At 41.8% G+C, this 18544-nt stretch overlaps 1 protein-coding gene across 4 annotated transcripts in view; it reads right to left on the reverse strand.

Moving 5' to 3' along the window:
* B3GLCT (beta 3-glucosyltransferase) overlaps positions 1-18544 on the reverse strand; it is a 136142-nt gene that overhangs the window by 62482 nt on the left and 55116 nt on the right. For 3 of the 4 annotated variants that reach the window (XM_032795960.2, XM_032795959.2, XM_032795961.2), the window contains exon 5: positions 3560-3636. The exons of the other annotated variant lie outside the window; for it this stretch is intronic. In XM_032795960.2, coding sequence (XP_032651851.1) covers positions 3560-3636 — 77 coding nt within the window. The remainder of the gene's footprint in view (positions 1-3559; positions 3637-18544) is intronic. 4 annotated transcript variants of the gene reach the window in all.

Here is an 18544-nt window from a genome sequence, read left to right on the forward strand (position 1 = left end):
GGGCCCCCACTATTACTAGAATGTTACAGCAAGGTACTGTTAACTTGTAAGATTTACCACTTCATGTGGAGAAGCTTCACTATCAGGGATTATAGCAAGGATGCTACTGTAATACCTTATTTATCTATTTTCCTCTCTCTTTAGCTAAGGCTGGCCTTAAAAGATCATCTTCACCTTTAAAGCTCACTATCCATTCTTGAGATCTTTCTTACACAATCTAGCCAACTCTCTTTAAAGCTGGCAAGTATTCATTGCATTTGCTTTTGGTAGCGGACATAAACAAATATACCTTAATATTAAGTAGCTGATCTGCTACTGTGTGGAAGATACAAATTTGAGTCCCAGGCCAGGAGCGTGGCGAACGCTACTCAAGCTGGAGGGAGGATCAAGCATAGCTCACCAGCAAGCTCACTGAAGGGTTCTGGAGAGAACCATCTCTGGACTCTCTTCTACTGAATGGAGGTGGAGAAGAAATAAAGTAAGAAATCACTTTGCCCTTTCTCCATCCCAGAGACACAGAAACACAAATATGAAAAGGAAAAGCTCAGAACAAAATTTGTTTCATATACAACATCAGGAGAAAAAACACAGCTACTGGTAGGGTCATCTCAGACCTTGTATATTATATATTATGATATGAAAGGGTACCTTGTCCAGTATTTTTTCTGACTTCTTCATTTGTCTTCCTATCGCCATATGTTATCCCCAATATTCTTCTTAGATATTTGTGATGAAATGCATTCAGCTTTTGCATATCTTTCTTGGTAAATTGCCACGTCTCACTGCTATATGTTGTGATGGCGATAACAATTGCTTTGTACACATTCAGTTTTGACTTGAGGGAGATGTTTTTGAGTTGCCAGATGTTTTTGAGTCTTCCAAATGCAGCATTTGCCTTCCTGATTCTTCTTATTTCCTCTGAACCAGTACCATCTTGGCTGATGGTACTTCCAAGATGCATGAAATTGTCCACCTTCCTCAGTTTCTCTTCTTCAACTTTGATTTCTGTCCCTATACACCTCATCAATATGACTTTACATTTCTTAGCATTGTATCTCAAACCTAAGCAAGAATGGCAAATGTGGGTAGTCCAATGTGCAGCAAAGCATGTGATGGACTAAGGTCTATACAAGTGTAACAAAGAGGGAATGACAGATGATTATGACCTACAATACACAAGCAGCGTATGGAAGTCTGCTTTGATAGACCGTGAGCTGTACAAACTCAATGTTGACATTGCAGCACTTCAGGAAACAAGACTTGCAGATGCTGGTTTTGTCCAAGAGGTCAATTATACCTTCTTTTGGCCGAAAAGAAACTCATCTGCACGGCGTCAGTTTTGCTGTGAGAAACAAGTGGGTGTCTCTGTCTGCCCTCCCTCCTTTCCTGCTGTCTTGTACAGTGTTGTGAGAGTTAACCCTTGAGGGCTCAGTCAGTTGCTAGTTCATTTCGCAGTATGCCATTCCCTGGAAAATATTCTACCCTCTGACTCCTCTACCTCAACCAAGCTTCACAATCATCGTCACTGTGTACCAGTATTAAATTGTTTGTTTAAAACTTATACTGTGTGTGTGTGTATACACACACAGTCTTTTGTCTGGTGAAAAAAATTTCCCCGGAACTTAACCCTCTCATTTACATTAATTATTATGGGAAATTGGATTCGCTTAACATCGTTTCGCTTAAAGTCGCATTTTTCAGGAACATGACTACAATGTTAAGTGAGGAGTTCCTGTATTACTGTAAAAATATCCTACAGGAAATTAGATGCAAAACTACATTTAAGAGGTGTGAGCAAATGCACATATTTTCTGTGTATATTCTACATAAGGGTCATTTCTTTTTGTTTATTTTCACCAGACTTATCATTTTATTTGTTTAATAATGTTTACTTGAAATTCAACCCAAGTTTCTCTATGAGTGCCTTGCTTAAAAGCAAATCAACTCGTCATGAAATTTTTTTATACTAGTTTTCCAGCAAGAAATCCCTGTTTTTGAACAGTGATGAGGATAGTAATGGAGAATATAATTTTCTCCATCAAGATAAACTATAGGACAGAATAAGAAAAACATGAGTCATCAGGAGTCCTACACTGGTTAGTATGTTCTAGATGGTTTGGAATCAGAGAACTGAACTTAATTTCAGGATAGTTAGACAAGAACCCCTCCTACACATACTGTAAGACTCAGTAGCTGACAAATTGCCTAAGTTTTCTGCACTGGTTACCAATTCAATTTCAGGTGAAATTCAAGTTGCTACGTTACTATCTGTAAAGCCTTTCATGATGCAGATCCCATTACAGCAACCACTGGAACTTTCACTTTTAGAATTAACTTCCACTAGAACAGTCTGAACCGAAGTCTGGCCCCTTTGGAATATAGTGTGAAATGTAAATCTTTGTTGAGATTACTCTGTAAAACCAGTCCTGGCATCCACTGATATTTAGTCTGTCAGCTGAGTTTTCCCATTTCTGACTCCTTCAGAGAAATTAGCTTGCATCTTTAATGGTTTGTGATATATACATCCCCAACTTTACTATGTAAATAGCATCCGGAGTCTATGATAGCAGGTGCATGTAAACAGATGAGATCTCCCACAATGCGTTACAAAACTCACCCCGTTCTTGGTGTTTACCTTCATTAATTAACTTATATTCCCCAGGACAGGACTTGTCTTACAAACCTAAACCTTATCCTGTTGGCAGCTACTAAGGTTTCTCCATGAAGGACCTCACATACATTGTCCTACCTTTCTCACCTCAGAGAGACTGCCATACTTTTAGTGAATCAGAATAAATGAGATCTACCTAGTCTAGCTACCAGGATGAGTCAACAGAATCACTCTGTTCCTCCACATAGTATCCTATACTCTGCCACCTACCATAGGGTATTGTACATGGATGTAACTAATAATTATACAACCAGTTTATATCAGATTTACCTTTGTGATCTACCGCTATTACCAAATAGTATGACCCCTTACATATTATCAGTGAACTTATTTGCATAAATACAGTTAGCATGCAACATGTAACTAAGAAGTTTTGACATGTCACAAAGGTAAATGTGAAGTTGACCAGATAAGGTGACAAAAGGTAAGAGAAGGAATTCCCTTCCTCTGGAGAAGGGCCGTATTAAAACTGAAATATTTGGTATAGCAAACAAAGCCATTTAGAGTGTAGTGCTCTCAAACATTAGAACAAAACTATATTTCTTTTGAATTAGTTCACTTTTTCCAGTAATTTAGTAACTGATTTTTAGAGGAAGCTGATTGTTCAATTATGTTACATTACTTCTCTTTTTAAATCTCTTTATATTTGATAAACATTTTATCTGATTTAATAAATTTTAAAAGCAAACTGTTTTGGAAAACTATTTTTAAGAAACATTTCTAATACTGACCAAGAAGTGCAAAAAAATTCAAAGTTAAAACTCCATTTTTAAATCATTGCTAATGAACAAACAAAAGAGATTGACAGATGTTGATGTTTTTACTTACACAAAAGGATTAAAGCAAGTCAACAATTTGTACAGAATTTGTACAGAATTTGAAACTTACTCTTGCATTAATGGTAGTATAGTCCATGCACCATCATGTCTATCCATCTGATGAATAAGCAGAACTCTAGGTAATTCCTTTAAGAAAACCAAAAATATTCTTATGAGACAACAAAGCATTTTACAACACAGTATATTCTTAGATGTGGGGAGGGACAGCTCAGTGGCTTGAGCATTGGCCTGCTAAACCCAGGGTTTTGAGCCCAATCCTTTAGGGGGCCACCTAGGGATCTGCGGCAAAAATCAGTACTTGGTCCTGCTAGTGAAGGCAGGGGGCTGGACTCAATGACCTTTTGAGGTCCCTTCCAGTTCTAGGAGACAGATACATCTCCAATTATTATTATTATTTATTAATGAATTTAAAAACTAAATTCTTGTGGAAAAGACTATTTCACTCTTATTTTCAAGGAACTGAGTAGCAAACAGGCTTGTAGGCTAAAAGAGACTAGGGATGTAGCAGAAAGACCTAATTCAGACTCTTGAAGAGAGGGAGCTTCTTGCAATTTCTTGTTTCTAAACCCTCTCTCAGGTATAAAACTAATGCACCTCCCACTTCAGTGAAACTTTATAAATATTCTGGATGATCTCTCTGGTTATACCACTCCTGGAACAATGAAAAGTTCATCTTATAAAGACAATGTTTATAATTGAAAGAGGAATATGCAAACTCTTCTAATGAATTATACATAAATTATGTTAACCGGATACACTTATTTAATTCCACAGACCTAATTTATCGTCTAACAAAGGACTATAACATAAAGTCCACTATTCTTGATGACATCATTGGTTTTGTTCCAATTCCACTGGTATTGTTAGGAGTAGCTACAAGTATGCAATGTCCCCAAATTTCCAGTCAGACTTAAATCAACAATCCAGTGTATTTTACTGGACATTATAAGTTTTACTAAAATTTCAATCAACATTTGGCTGTTAACTTGCAATGGTGTTTCTTGAATCACAGTAAACAGAACAGATTTTTATGAATATCATAACAATATGATCTTCTAGTGGTTCTAGGTAAGAAAGCAAAAGGATGAAAGGGCTGGATGAATATACACTTTGGATATAATCAGGAGTTACACACAAAATTGATAGGGTATGTAGTGAGGCAGATTGCCCCACTCCCTGTGAGAATGGGCTGGGGCAGGCCAGGGAGCCTGCGCAGCCCAGGAGCCAATTGGAAAAGGGCTTGTTGTGAGCCAATCAGGGCCCAGATTATAGACAGCCAATCAGGGCCAGGCTCAGTGGTATATAAAGGCTGTCCAGAGAAAGGAGCAGTCAGTCTGTCCCAGACCTTCAAAGGGAGAAGGTCAGTCTCCAAAGGGGGGAGGGGGGGGGGAGACGACTAGCACCGGGGACAGTGCAGTGCTGGGCAGGCTAGAAGGCTCTAGCCCCTAGCCGCCAGGCTGCAGGCCCTGAGGGGAAGGGCCTAGTGGGTGCAAGGGGTTGTAAGGGAAGCGGCCCAGGGAAACAGGCTGAGGAGGAAAAGGAGGAGGACAGTGAGGCTAACGCCAGAGGGTCCCTGGGCTGGGACCCAGAGTAGAGGGTGGGCCTGGGTTTCCGCCCCCCACCTTACGGTACATCTAGTCACTGGCCATTACAGACCATGCCAGATCCCTGCCAAGAGGGATTAGACTCTGAGGGCGGGTGGTTGCACATGAAGGCTTGACTGGAGGACTGCTGACGATTGATCCCTGGAAGGGGGTGCCGATGGACTAAGGGGCACTGCCGGAGGCCAGTGGCCTCGAAGAAGACGCCGCCAAGCAGGGAGCAACATGGGTCCAGAGACGCCGATCAGAGGGCAGAACAACGGACGGGACACCACCAGGAGGGGGCGCTCCACTGGAAGCGAGCTAATTCCCAGAGTTACCAGCAAGAGGCGCCAGGTGGTGAGTCCCCAACCCGTTTACATGTACTTTACAGTGTATGTAGGAAGAGAGCAGTCTGAACCAGTTTACTTTACTCAATCACTTTTCCTTGGCTCAGCTCCTCTCTTTTGGGAAGCACCAATGGGCTGAAGCTCAGAAAAAGCACTCCCCTTCCCCTCAAATCGGAGGCTCCTCCATTCAAGGAAATGGAGGGAACAATCTGATCCTTACCACAACATTACACTTATTAATTATTATTATTTATTATTATCCCTTTCCCTTAGATTTAGTCTACATTCTGCTCTTGTAAGCTCTCTCTGGTGCTGTCTTTCCCCTTCTTTCCCAACTCTCTCTAAAACCAGAAAATGTTAGGGTCCCCATCTTCCTTTTTATTCATCTCCAGAGATGCACCAACTCTATTCTTCTCCTATTACTCAAACAGTGGTCTACAGAATCTCTTCTGTCATAGCACACGTTTCTCCAACATGACAGAGGTTGCCTATGTGGCTCCTACTTCCCCATTTCACATCTCTCTACCAAAAACCATCTTAAATTATGCTAGGGTTTCCAACTTTCTAATCGCACAAAACTGAACACCTTTGCCCTACCCTCTGCCCTGAGGCCCTGACCCTTCTCTGAGGCCCTGCCTCCCACTCACTCCATTTTCCCTCCGTCTGTCACTTGCTCTCTCCCACCCTTACTCATTTTCACCAGGCTGGGGTGGGGGGTTGGGGTGCAAGAGGGGGTGAGGACTCTGGCTGGGGGTGCAGGTTCCAGGGTGGGAGCAGAAATGAGAGGTTCAGAGTACGGGAGAGGCTCAGGGCTAGGGCAGGGGGTTCGGGTGGGGTGTTGGGGTGCAGGCTCTGGCCAGGCAGTGCTTACCTCAGGCAGCTCCAGGAAGCGGCAGACATGTCTGGCTCCTAGGTGGAGGGATCAGGGGGCTCCATGCGCTGCTGGCCCCCACAGGTGCCATCCTTGCAGCTTCCCTTGGCCGTGGTTCCCGGTCAATAGGAGCTGTGGAGCCAGTGCTGGAGGCGGAAGCAGAACGCAGAGCCCCCGTGGCCACCCCTGCGCCTAGAAGCCAGACATGTTGGCTGCTTCTGGGAGCCACACGGAGCCAGGCCAGGCAGGAAGCCTGCCTTAGCCCTACTGCACCGTCGACCGGACTTTTAGAGGCCCAGACAGCAGTGCTGACCGGAGCCACCAGAGTCCCTTTTCAATCAAGCATTGCGGTCAAATACTGGATGCCTGGCAACTCTAAATTATGCTGATTTCTTTGCCTGACTCACTTTGCCTACTTTACACAGCAGTGTGAAAGGTAGAAACATGGAAATACATTGTTATGTCAGCTTTCACCTGAGAATAACTGGAAAATCTGGGCAAGCATGAAGAGGAAGGCTGGCTAGTCAAGATGTAGGTGTGTCCAGAGTAATCAAATGTTCTCTAGAGATTGTGTGTCCCTCTCAAACTCACTCCTTTCTCATTAAAATTAGTAATGTGAATAAAATACAGCATACGTACAGAGTGCTGCTTTCATTAGCTGATGTTTCGCAACCAGTGTTTTTCACAGTTAGCAAAGCACATATTCCTTACCGACATGCCAAGTCTGAAGTTTTAAATTCAAATAGGTTCTGGGGTTATTCAAGTGCAAATAAATCAGATAAACAAATATTGTTAATGGCTGAGTAAAAAACTAATTAAAAAATAATCCAGCGGAAATAGTTAAACTTCTGGCTTGGAACGTAACAGAACACACTTCAGCCCAAAACGTGCCAGGCCCCTTAGAAACATACAGGCAATAGTAGTTCCTGCCCCTAAAATCTTACAATCTATACAGACAAACCAAACAAGTTAACATTTATTAAACAGTTAGGTACATGTCTTCAAAGCAATATTGTAACTCAACAGTAGATAAGCCGTACTAAAATTATTTTATAGGTATATAAATGAGGCAGAGGAATGCTAAAAGCATCGCTATATTCCACAGCGAAACAGTGGTAGAGTTAGAAATAGAACTCAGGGCCGTGACTGTTCCTAGCTGTATATATTAAAAATCTTCTCCATCAGTAAGCTAAATATTTGGAGAATGGCTTACCAGATTTCCACATGAAAATAACTACTCAGAGTCTAATAAATTTTTTAAACATTTTTATTAATACTGAAGTTTCACAGATTAACTGCTAATCTGAGACAAATATTGGCAGAATGTAGCTATGCAACCTAATTTAACCAAATCTGGTATGCAAACACCTAGATTTGCATAGTATTGGATATAGTTTCACAGCTGTACAGTGAAATCTATCAGTATTGTACAGCTACAGCCAATGTGAAAAGAAGCATGTGTAATGTGTAATAAAGAAGAGATTAGAACTTTCATAGATTTTAAGACCAGAATGGGCCTCTGTGATCACCCAGTTCGATTTCCTGCATAACATGGCCACAGAAGTTCACCCTGGAATTCTTATGTCTAACCCAGGGATCGGCCACCTTTCAGAAGTGGTGTGCCAAGTCTTCATTTATTCACTCTAATTTACGGTTTCGCATGCCAGTAATACATTTTAACGTTTTTAGAAGGTCTCTTCCTATAAGTCTATACAATATAACTAAACTATTGTTGTATGTAAAGTAAATAAGGTTTTTAAAATGTTTAAGAAGCTTTATTTAAAACTAAATTAAAATGCAGAGCCCCCCGGACCGGTGGCCAGGACCCGGGCAGTGTCAGTGCCACTGAAAATCAGCTTGTGTGCTGCCTTCGGCATGCCTGCCATAGGTTGCCTACCCCTGGCCTAACCCAACAATTTGTAGTTGAGCTAGGAAATATCTTTTAGAAAGACATCCAATCTTGATGTTGCTATGATATATGTAACATGCCCTGTGTGACTTCTATACGCCATTGTATGTGAATGCCTTGTAATGATCAGTGAAAAACAAAACTCAGTAGTAGATGGTGATATTCGTATTTAAATTTCAAGTCATCTGATCAAAGCATCAGCAAATGCATGCCCAATACTGATTATGACTATGTACAAATAAATAGTAAACACCAGAGAAGGGAGAAGAGCTAGATAAGACTATGCTGGTACAAGAACAAACTGGTATAAACTGGTCATGAATAAATTTAGGCTGAAAATCAGAAGAGGGTTTCTAACCATCAAAGGAATAAGGTTCAGGAACAGCCTTCCAGTCAGAACATTAGGGGTGAACAACTTAGCTAGTTTTAAAATGGAGCTTGATAAATTCATGCAGATTATATGAAGGGGTTGCCTATGACAGCAGTGGACTGGACTCAATGACCCAGGATGAGTCCTATGTAGCAATTTATTCAACCCTCTCACACAGGAGAAGTGCAAAATAGATCCAAAAGCTTCTCTTGGACTTTCCTTTAAAACGACATACCATATTGTAGGTCTCTGGAGAATTTCTGACATTGTGAAAAGATAATGCAAGTCTCTGAGCTCTAAACTCATAAAGGGCATCATGCCAGGAATTTTTACTGTTAAATGCTATGAACAGCTTTTTTATACTATAGTGATCACCTAACTAAATTCACTTAAAACTAAATCTGTATTTATAATATAAATTTTTAATACTTTCAACCACAAGTATTGATAAACGTCAGATAACTAGTTATAGTCCAAGGAACCCGAACAATTTTTTCACAAAAGTTTATCCAAACAAAAAATACAACTGATGTGTAAATATTGTTTTTGCATGAAACTACCAGTAACAAAATTGCTTTATTTCAACTTTAACACATCATCAGTTACTAGGTTGTTTATCCAAGGCTGCCTTGACCTACTACTCCTGCACAGAACAGTACTGTGTTTCTCTTTTATGAAGTGCACAATTTAGGAATTCCGCCCATAGGAACAAAAGGTGTGCAAATATAAACTACTTAGTATTTTTTTATCTTTCCCCATAAATTTGCCTATTTTAGAAACTTTTTAAACAAGTAGCTACTAGCAAGGAACAAAACTATTGTGTGTTAAGTCTCCCTCTGAATATAGAGAATAATAGTAAGCAGCGTTACTTTAAAATCTCTACTTCACTAGTGTTTGGGTGCTTGTTTTGAAAAATGGACTGGTTCTATAAAAACATCAAGTGCAGTTCTACAAAGAGGTCAAGGTCTTAGCAATACTCTGCTTCTATAAATCAAGAGAAAGATGTGGTATATTCATTTGCTCTGAAGACAGTTTTTTGATTATTTTCACTGGTAAGGAAAATGAAGGGAACACTGATCCTCTACGCACAGGTGATTACTGAAACTTTAGAAAGTGAGTTGAAACAACTCTGAGTTTAACTGAAGCAAAGAGGAAAAATGAAAACATACTTTTTTATAAGTTTTAATGAAGGAAAAATAAGCTTATTTTTCTAACATTGCATTAAACTAATAAAACTAAAACCCTAAAACAGTTTGTCTGACAACCTGGTAACTCCATACACCTTAATGCAAATGTCAAAAGCTATGAGCCTCAAGCTCCTGCACTGTAGATTCAACTTGCTTTTCCTGCAAAAATTCCACACCACTACCATAAGTACAGCTTCCCCAAGGAAGCAACATTCAACAGAGAAAGTGCTAACACCCACCAACATTTTTACCACCGCCTTCTCTAGACCTGTCCTAAAGAGGATTAGATAGCAGCGTGCTTAAAATACTCGCAGCTGCGTTTTAGAACTCATACAATTGGGAAACTAAGACAAAAAAGTCTACTGGGATCTTTGAAATCCAAAAAGATTGCCACATTGTATGGACCTCAGATTGGGAATCACCTTGCCAGGGCCCAGTCCTGCATCACTGAAATCAAAGGGAGTTTTAACACTGATTTCAGTGGGACCACAATCAGGGCCACCAAGACTAATAGTAGTTTGTCTACAGCAATAAACAAATAAAAAACCAACCACCAAACAACCTGCAGCAAGAAGTCTCAGGGCCCAAGTCAATCGGCTTTAGCTGCAAGGCTAAAAAAAGCCATGTAGGTGTTCAGGCTTGGGTGAGAGCCTGGGTTTCAAGACCCTCCTGCCTCACTGGGTTTCAGAGCCCAGGTTCCAGTAGTCCCAGCATCCACACAGCTATTTTTAGCTACATAGTCTGAGCCCCAGGAACCCAAGTCAGCTGATCCAAGCTCTGAGACTCTCTGCCGTGGGTATTTATTTATTGCTGTGTAGACATACCTTGAAACTGACTTTTGCATATGCATGGAGTCTGTCTGACTTCAATGGGCCTCAATATAAATATCGTAATCTCCTTCTGTAGGATTAGAGCCTAGTATTGTAAATAAGGCATCTTTACCAATATTTGCTTGTTTTTGGTGGGTCATTCCCCTAAATTTTATTTTGCATTATGCTGACAAGGTGCCCAAAGGTACTCTTAGATTCTGTTAGAAAGGTTTTGGAACAAGCCACCAAAATAAATATTTAAAAAGCAAGTAGCTCCATACATTTATTAACATTGACCGTTACCAGTCCCAGAAACTAGGTTAAGACATTAACACATTCTTCTTTACAAAGTATTGCTCAGTTGACCAGGATGCCAGAAAGCTGAAGTAATATAACGTCTAAGTGGAAAAAAAAAATTCAAAATATATCCACTTTCACAATTGGAAAGTCACATGTGCCTAAAATTCAAAATAACCACACTGCTCAAGAATAGCGCCTTTATTTTCAGAAATTATTGGGGAGAGGAGGGGAGGGAACATAAAAACAAAAATACGATTTCCAAACACCACAATTTTCAGGTGATTGCAATGATGGAATTAATCTTACTTTTCAGTGACCAAAATATGACTTGTGTTTGCTTTAGCAGAAATTCAGGCTTTGCAATCTAATAAAGCATTAACCTTTGTTTACTTTCTATCTGAACAATGCATATAAAATTCTAATGATAGATAATTTCATTCCATGCCAACAAGAAAAAGTGAAGATAGCTCTTTAGAGTAGGAACTTACAATCCAAAAAATAAACCTTTTCTGGATTCATGCACTGGGAAGACCAGAGGAAGGATTAATATTGAGTTACATAAATATTTTTATATGTTCACTTCTTGTGTGCATTGTGGGAGAAGAAAGTCTTCACTAATTCAGGACGCAGATCCAATCCCAGGATTGGAACCTAAACAAAGATGAAATGTCTATTTAAAACTGATTTCTAAGACCCCCTCACAGGACTTCACGTGTTTAACCTATATTATTCAACCTTTTGTATGTGGATTTCCCAGGAAGGACAGCATACTGTATGTGTAAAATACTCTGACTTAACTATAATAGGTGCTTTAAATTGAGATTTGCACCCTGAAGTATTTTACACTGCCAATTCTCTTCCAAAAAGGGTTGGAATAACCTTGGGTGCTCTGCTATGCAGACAAAAATATGATTTCTTCCAAGGCGTAGATCAGATATTAAACTAATAAGAACAGATACTATTTTTACCTGACTTAAACCTAAAGCATTTAAAATCACAATATTAAAAAGACTGTAAAACAAATCAGTTCAGAAACAAAACACATTGATGCTTCTTTTAATAAGCACTAACGAAAACCCACAAGCACTCACAGGTTGGGGTTTTGTATTCTTTTCTATTATTCTGTATTTAAATATCTCTACATGTCTGTAGTTTTATTCTTGATTTTTACCAGACATACGTTATTCACAAAATATTTTCAAATACTAGCACCGAAGAACAAAAATGCAACCTTCAAAAAATGTTGCCTGCAAATGAGATCTATGTACCATTGTTCAAAGTCATGGGAAAATAATCAATAATATGCATTTTGTCTTTCTAGGAATACCCTGGATCAACAGTTAAACAACTGTGTTGACAAGTGTCATTGCACAAAGAAGCCCAACTTCCTCACCTCCCATTTGAACACTATAGCCATTTTTAATATTTAATTATCTTAATTCAAAGCATTAGCAGATTTCAGTTAAAATTTGTAATAGAAAATTTGGATCAAAGGTATGGTGTCTGTCCCCCACAAGTTTCTGGGGGAGGGGGGGAATTCAAGATTCAGCTGTTTGTTGTCTCATTCCTTTCTTTCTTTTATCTTTTTCTATATTATATCTATTTTCTTCTCCCCCATCTGTTCTTTGGAAAGCTGGCTTTAACCAGTCTCCCAAAATGCAATTCCATTATTTTGTGACAAGGCAAAATGCAGATGAGAAAAAAGACGAAGGCAACTTTTGAATACTTCAGAGTTCTAGTATGTGAACCAGGATGTAGAATCATTCCATGCATCCCATATACCTTCATGTTGAAATACTCAAAGTGTGTAGTACAGCTATTAGGATCAACAGTCTATGTTCTTAATTCCAAAAGAAACTGATTCATAGGTGACAGTTATGGCAGTTTCCTGCAATATCCTGAATGAACCTTACTGACTTAAATCTGTCCTTTTCTATCTTTTGGTGCCTGTTCTTGGTGTGGGTTTATATACCATCAAAGTCTTATTTTTGACAATCTAAAAAAAGTATCAATGAGGCTGGAGAACCCATACAAGATTTTCAGTAACAATTAATATTCATTTACACAGCAATTACCTGTTTTTCTTCAAATCCAAGAAGCAATTTTTCCAATAAATATACTGGTAAATATCTTTGCAGAACCGAAAATACATTATAATGATCTTTCAAATGTGTTTGTCATTTGATTGACATTTTGACAATATATTTTAATGGAAATATAACACTTTAAAAATTGCTGGACTGACAGACCAGGAGGCCTATTTCCTCTATTTGTCCATATTAGAGACCTGCAATATGTTTGTTTTATTTATCATTTATGCAACACAAGAGAGATGCTTGGGCACTGTCCCTATATAGAAGCCCAATTTCTTCCACTCTCTTTTTCAGAACAGAATTGGTACATGTTACTGAAGGTGCTGCTTGTAGGTATGAAAGTGCAACGCAGTTTCCTGCCTACTCAAATCCACGGCTTCGCACACATCTATCCACTAGGAACAGTACAATCAACATATTTTGCAAATCTGTAGGCAACCAAATTTTCTGACTTAATATTTACCAGCACTGTCAATCTGGGTGGACTCCTTGGAATGAGAAAAATGCTCAAGTCATGTGTAGAAGTCTCATTCTGACAAGAAATGCTCAACAACTCTTGTGAAGCTAATGGGGCCAGTAGCGCTGGAACACTTAATAGTAGGGGTGCTGAAAGCAGTTTTTACTTTTTACCTCATGTTCCCCTACACCTGTACACGCCCCTTGATCACCCAGAGCTGGGGCCATGTCTCCGCCTCCAAAGAAAGGTCACCAAATAGAAGTTTGCCCAGCATGTCATTTTTCCATAAGGCCAGCCCTGGGACTGAAACACCACTGGCTTGATTGTTCAACAGCTGAAAAAATACTTTATTATTTAACGGTCAGACATCCAGGTGCATACTTTTTCCTGAAAACAACGGCCCCCTCTACTGCTAAAACACTAAAGTATTTAGAGTCTTACATTACTGTTTTACCAGCATTGTTACCTCTGGTATCGAAATAAATGCAATGCATCACTTGCAGCAAAGTTTTGTCTGATAAACTGATGAAACCATGCAAATTGCAGTGACATCTTGAAACTAGACATCCTGAGCATAAAAATCAAAATGTGGATTTTTTTTCAAATGCAGAGAAGAAGCAACAAAGAAAGCCAGGCTTGATGCAGATGGAGGTTTCCAAACGTCCTCAGCTGTGGAGCCCTCTTATGTTGTGTCGCTATGAATTGCTCGTACCAAAAAGCTGCATATGATAGGTGAGAAGCTTGTTCTGCCAGCATGCAAAAACATTGTGTCCACAGGTGCCAACTTTTTTCTGTGCTGATGGGTGCTCATGCCTCCCACCCCGCCCCGACTCCACCCCTTCCCCAAATCCCTGGCCCCGCCTCCTCCCCTAAGCGCGCCGTGTTCCTCCTCCTCCCTCCCAGGCTTGCAATGTTTCACGGTGCAAGCGCTGGGAGGGAGGGAGAAGCAGAATGAGGCGGCACACTCAGGGGAGGAGACAGGGCGGAGGTGAGCGGGGTGGGGCACCCACCAATTTTTCCCAGTGGGCACCCACGGAGTCGGCACCTATGATTGTGTATCTTATGCTTGGCAATGATACTGCCAAAAAGGTTAATATACTTTCTACGTTGAAAGATACTGTGAAACGGAGAATATGTGAGATGTCTGAAGATATCAAAGAACAAGCTGTGCATGAAATTAAACATTCTGTTTTCAGTATGTTCAGCTTGCAACTTGATGAAACCACTGATGTTACTAACTGTGCATAATTGATACTGTTCATACTGTATGTTAATGCTGGAGATGTTAAGCATGAGTTCTTATTTTGTGAACAACTTGAAACAACAGCATAGGATGTTTTCAATAAGGTAAGTCTTTTTCAAAAGCAATGGCACTGAGTGGGAAGATCTTTGTGGTATCTGTGCCAACGGTGCTCTGGCCATGATAGGTGTATGGTCCAGCTTTCAGGAGTCTGGAAGTCCTCATGTCCCCTGTCTACAGGAAATCTGTGTGGCAGGGCTGCCCCAGTGCTGTGGAACCTGGGAGCCCTGCAAGGGCTCACTGAAACTCACTCTCTGGTCAGTTTCACTGTTGCTATTGCAAGAATGTCATTTTCACAGAGCAGTTGCTGGTCCTACTGAACAAATTTCATTCTGGAAACACCATGTGTTGTTTCCAAAGCATTTTGAGGAGGAGCGGAGCTTCTGTTTCGAGAAGTTCTGAATTGCCAAAATTTCTTATAAACCAAAAATCCCAGGTTTTGGCCAGATCTACTTACAATTAACAAGGCAAAAGACTGATATCTACCTGTCTCTCCCCAAGAGACAGGGGAAAGGAAAAGGATAAATTGTAGGTAAAGAATAGTTACTTGCCCTACAGTAACTGGTTCCTCAAAGTTATAGTCAATGTGATTCCACTGCAAGGCACACAAGAAGCATTTGATATCAGAGTTTTTTCAATAGCAGTATCTGTGGAGGCTGCCCGTACAGCCTGTGCCCTCGTGCAAGGTCATAAATAGTAGAGGCCCTAACCCTTCCTCCATCCCCTTGCAAACAGAACTTAGGGTATGTCTATACTACGGGATTATTCCGATTTTACAGAAACCGGTTTTTTAAAACAGATTGTATAAAGTCGAGTGCACGCAGCCACACTAAGCACATTAATTCGGCGGTATGCGTCCATGGACCGAGGCTAGTGTCAATTTCTGAAGCGTTGCACTGTAGGTGGCTCTCATAGTTCCCGCAGTCTCCCGTATTGGAATTATAGGTTGAGATCCCAGTGCCTGATGGGGCAAAAAACATTGTTGTGGGTGGTTCTGGGTACAACCTCACTCCTCCCTCCATACAAGAAGCAGACAACTGTTTTGCGCCTTTTTTCCTGGGTGAACTGTGCAGATACAATAGCACAGCAAGCATGGACCCTGCTCAACTCAAGACAGCAGTCATGGACACTGTAAACCCTCGTGCATTCTCGTGCAGTCTATGCTGAACCAGGACTTGCAAAACCAGGCGAGGAGGCGGTGGCTACGGCAGCGTGGCGATGACAGTGATGAGGACATGGACACAGAATTCTCTCAAACCGTGGGCCCCTGCACTTTGGAGATCATGCTGGCAATGGGGTAGGTTCTAGCTACGGAATGCCGATTTTGGGCCTGGGAAACAAGCACAGACTGGTGGGACCGCATAGTGTTGCAGGTGTGGGACGATTCCCAGTGGCTGCAAAACTTTCGTATGCCTAACGGGACTTTCATGGAACTTTGTGACTTGCTTTGTGCTGACCTGAAAGGCCAGAATACCAAGATGAGAGCAGCCCTCACAGCTGAGAAGCGAGTGGCAATAGCCCTCTGGAAGCTTGCAACGTCAGACAGCTACCGGTCAGTCAGGAATCAATTTCAAGGGGGCAAATCTACTGTGGGGGCTGCTGTGATGCAAGTAGCCAAAGCAATCATTAAGCTGCTGCTATGAAAGGTTGTGACTCTGGGAAATGTGCAGGTCATAGTGGATGGCTTTGCTGCAATGGGATTCCCTAATGTGTGGGCGATAGTATGGAACCATCTTATTTGGCACCGGAGGCATCAGGGCACCCAGTACTAAACCACAAGGGGGAATTTCATGGTGGCTTCAGGAACACACTCTGTTAAAACGGCTCCAGCAAGGGAATTATTCCAGACAGAAATAACAGTTGGGGCATGACGCTCGCGTCTTCAGGAACACTACTCTGTTTAAACGGCTGCAGCAAGGGAATTACTTCCCAGACCAGAAAATAACAGTTGGGGATGTTGAAATGCCTGTAGTTATCCTGGGGGACCCAGCCTACCCTTGATGCCATGGCTCATGAAGCCATACACAGGCAGCCTGGACAGTGGTCAGTCAGGAGCTGTTCAACTACAGGCTGAGCAAGTGCAGAATGGTGGTAGAATGTGCATTTGGCCGTTTAAAGGCGCGCTGGCGCACATTACTGACTCTTCAGACCTCAGCCAAACCAATGTCCCATTTGTTATTGCTGCTTGCTGTGTGCTCCACAATCTCTGTGAGAGTAAGGGGGAGACCTTTATGGCGGGGTGGGAGGCTGAGGCAAATCACCTGGCCGCTGATTATGCGCAGCCAGACACCAGGGCGATTAGAAGAGCACACCAGGAAGCGGTGCGCATCAGAGAAGCTTTGAAAACGAGTTTCATCACGGGCCAGGGTACGGTGTGACTGCTGTGTTTGTTTCCCCTTGATGAACCCCCCCTTGATTGACTCATTCCTGTAAGCAACCCACCTTCCCCCTTCGATTACAGCTTGCTTTCTAAGGAAATAAAGTCACTATTGTTTAAAAATCATGTATTCTTTATTAATTCATTATAAAAAGAGGGAGAGAACTGACAAGGTAGCCGGGTGTGGTTTGGGAGGAGGATAGGAGGGAAGGAAAGGCCACTAAAAAAAATTTCAAAGTAATGACAGCCTTTTGGTTGGGCTGTCCACGGGGGTGGAGTGGGCGGGTGCACGAAGCCTTCCCCCACGTTCTTACACATGTCTGGTGGTGAGGAGGATATGGAAACATGGTGAGGGTGAGGTGGTTACACAGGGGCTGCAGCGGCACTCTGTGATCCTGCTGCTGTTCCTGAAGCTCCACCAGACGTCGGAGGATGTCAGTTTGATCACGCAGCAGCCCCAGCGTTGCATTGCTGTCCTGCCTAACACCTGCTGATCTTCCTGCCGCCACCTCTCATCTCGAGCATCCTCCCTCCTCACGTTCGTCCCTCCATCCTCACGTTGGTCACTGTCCTCACGTTCACTGGCATCTTTCCTGTAATTTGATACCACGTCCTTCCACTCATTCAGATGAGCTCTTTCATTGCGGGTCACTTCCATGATTTCCGAGAACATTTCGTCTCGCGTCTTTTTTTTCCGCCGCCTTATCTGAGATAGCCTTGGGATGGAGTAGGGAGGCTTGAAAAATTTGCAGCTGCATGAGGGAGGGAAAAAAGGGAGAGAAGTATTTAAAAAGATACATTTTACAGAACAATGCTTATACTCTTTCACGGTGAACAACACTATTCACCTTACATAGCACATGTGATTTCACTACAAGGTCGCATTTTGCATCTTAATATTGAGTGCCTGCGGCTCTGGTGTTAGAGATCTCACAGACGCAGGTCTGGGCAGCAGAATTCAGCTTGCATGCGCCATGGTAAGCCATTGTCTTTCGGCTTCTGCAGCCTTCATATACACAGTGCCCTCCTTTCCCAAATACCAAGCAAATCCCGTTCAGTGCTGCTTCTTTCCTGTTAACATGCAGCAGCAGAAACCACCCCCCATCCAATTCTCTGGGATGATCGCTTTACCCCTCCCCCCACCGCGTGGCTGGTATCATGGAGATCACTGCTAATCCCCCTAGCCACCCCACGTGTGGCTGGTAGCAGGGAATCCCTGCTAGCCAAACGCACGAAAAGCTCAGCCCATTCCCCCCCCTCCCCCTGCTTGGCTACCTGCAAGGAAGGATTTCTTTTAAGCAACAGGCAAACAGCCCAGTAGGAATGGCCATCTCTGTCCCCTTAATTAAATTCCTGAATTTCAACTAGGTTACCATGAACGATATCACTCTCCTGAGGATAACACAGCGAGATAAAGAACGGATGTTGCTT

This window comes from Chelonoidis abingdonii, chromosome 1 (assembly GCF_003597395.2).
Source record: "Chelonoidis abingdonii isolate Lonesome George chromosome 1, CheloAbing_2.0, whole genome shotgun sequence".
NCBI lineage: Eukaryota > Metazoa > Chordata > Testudines > Testudinidae > Chelonoidis > Chelonoidis abingdonii.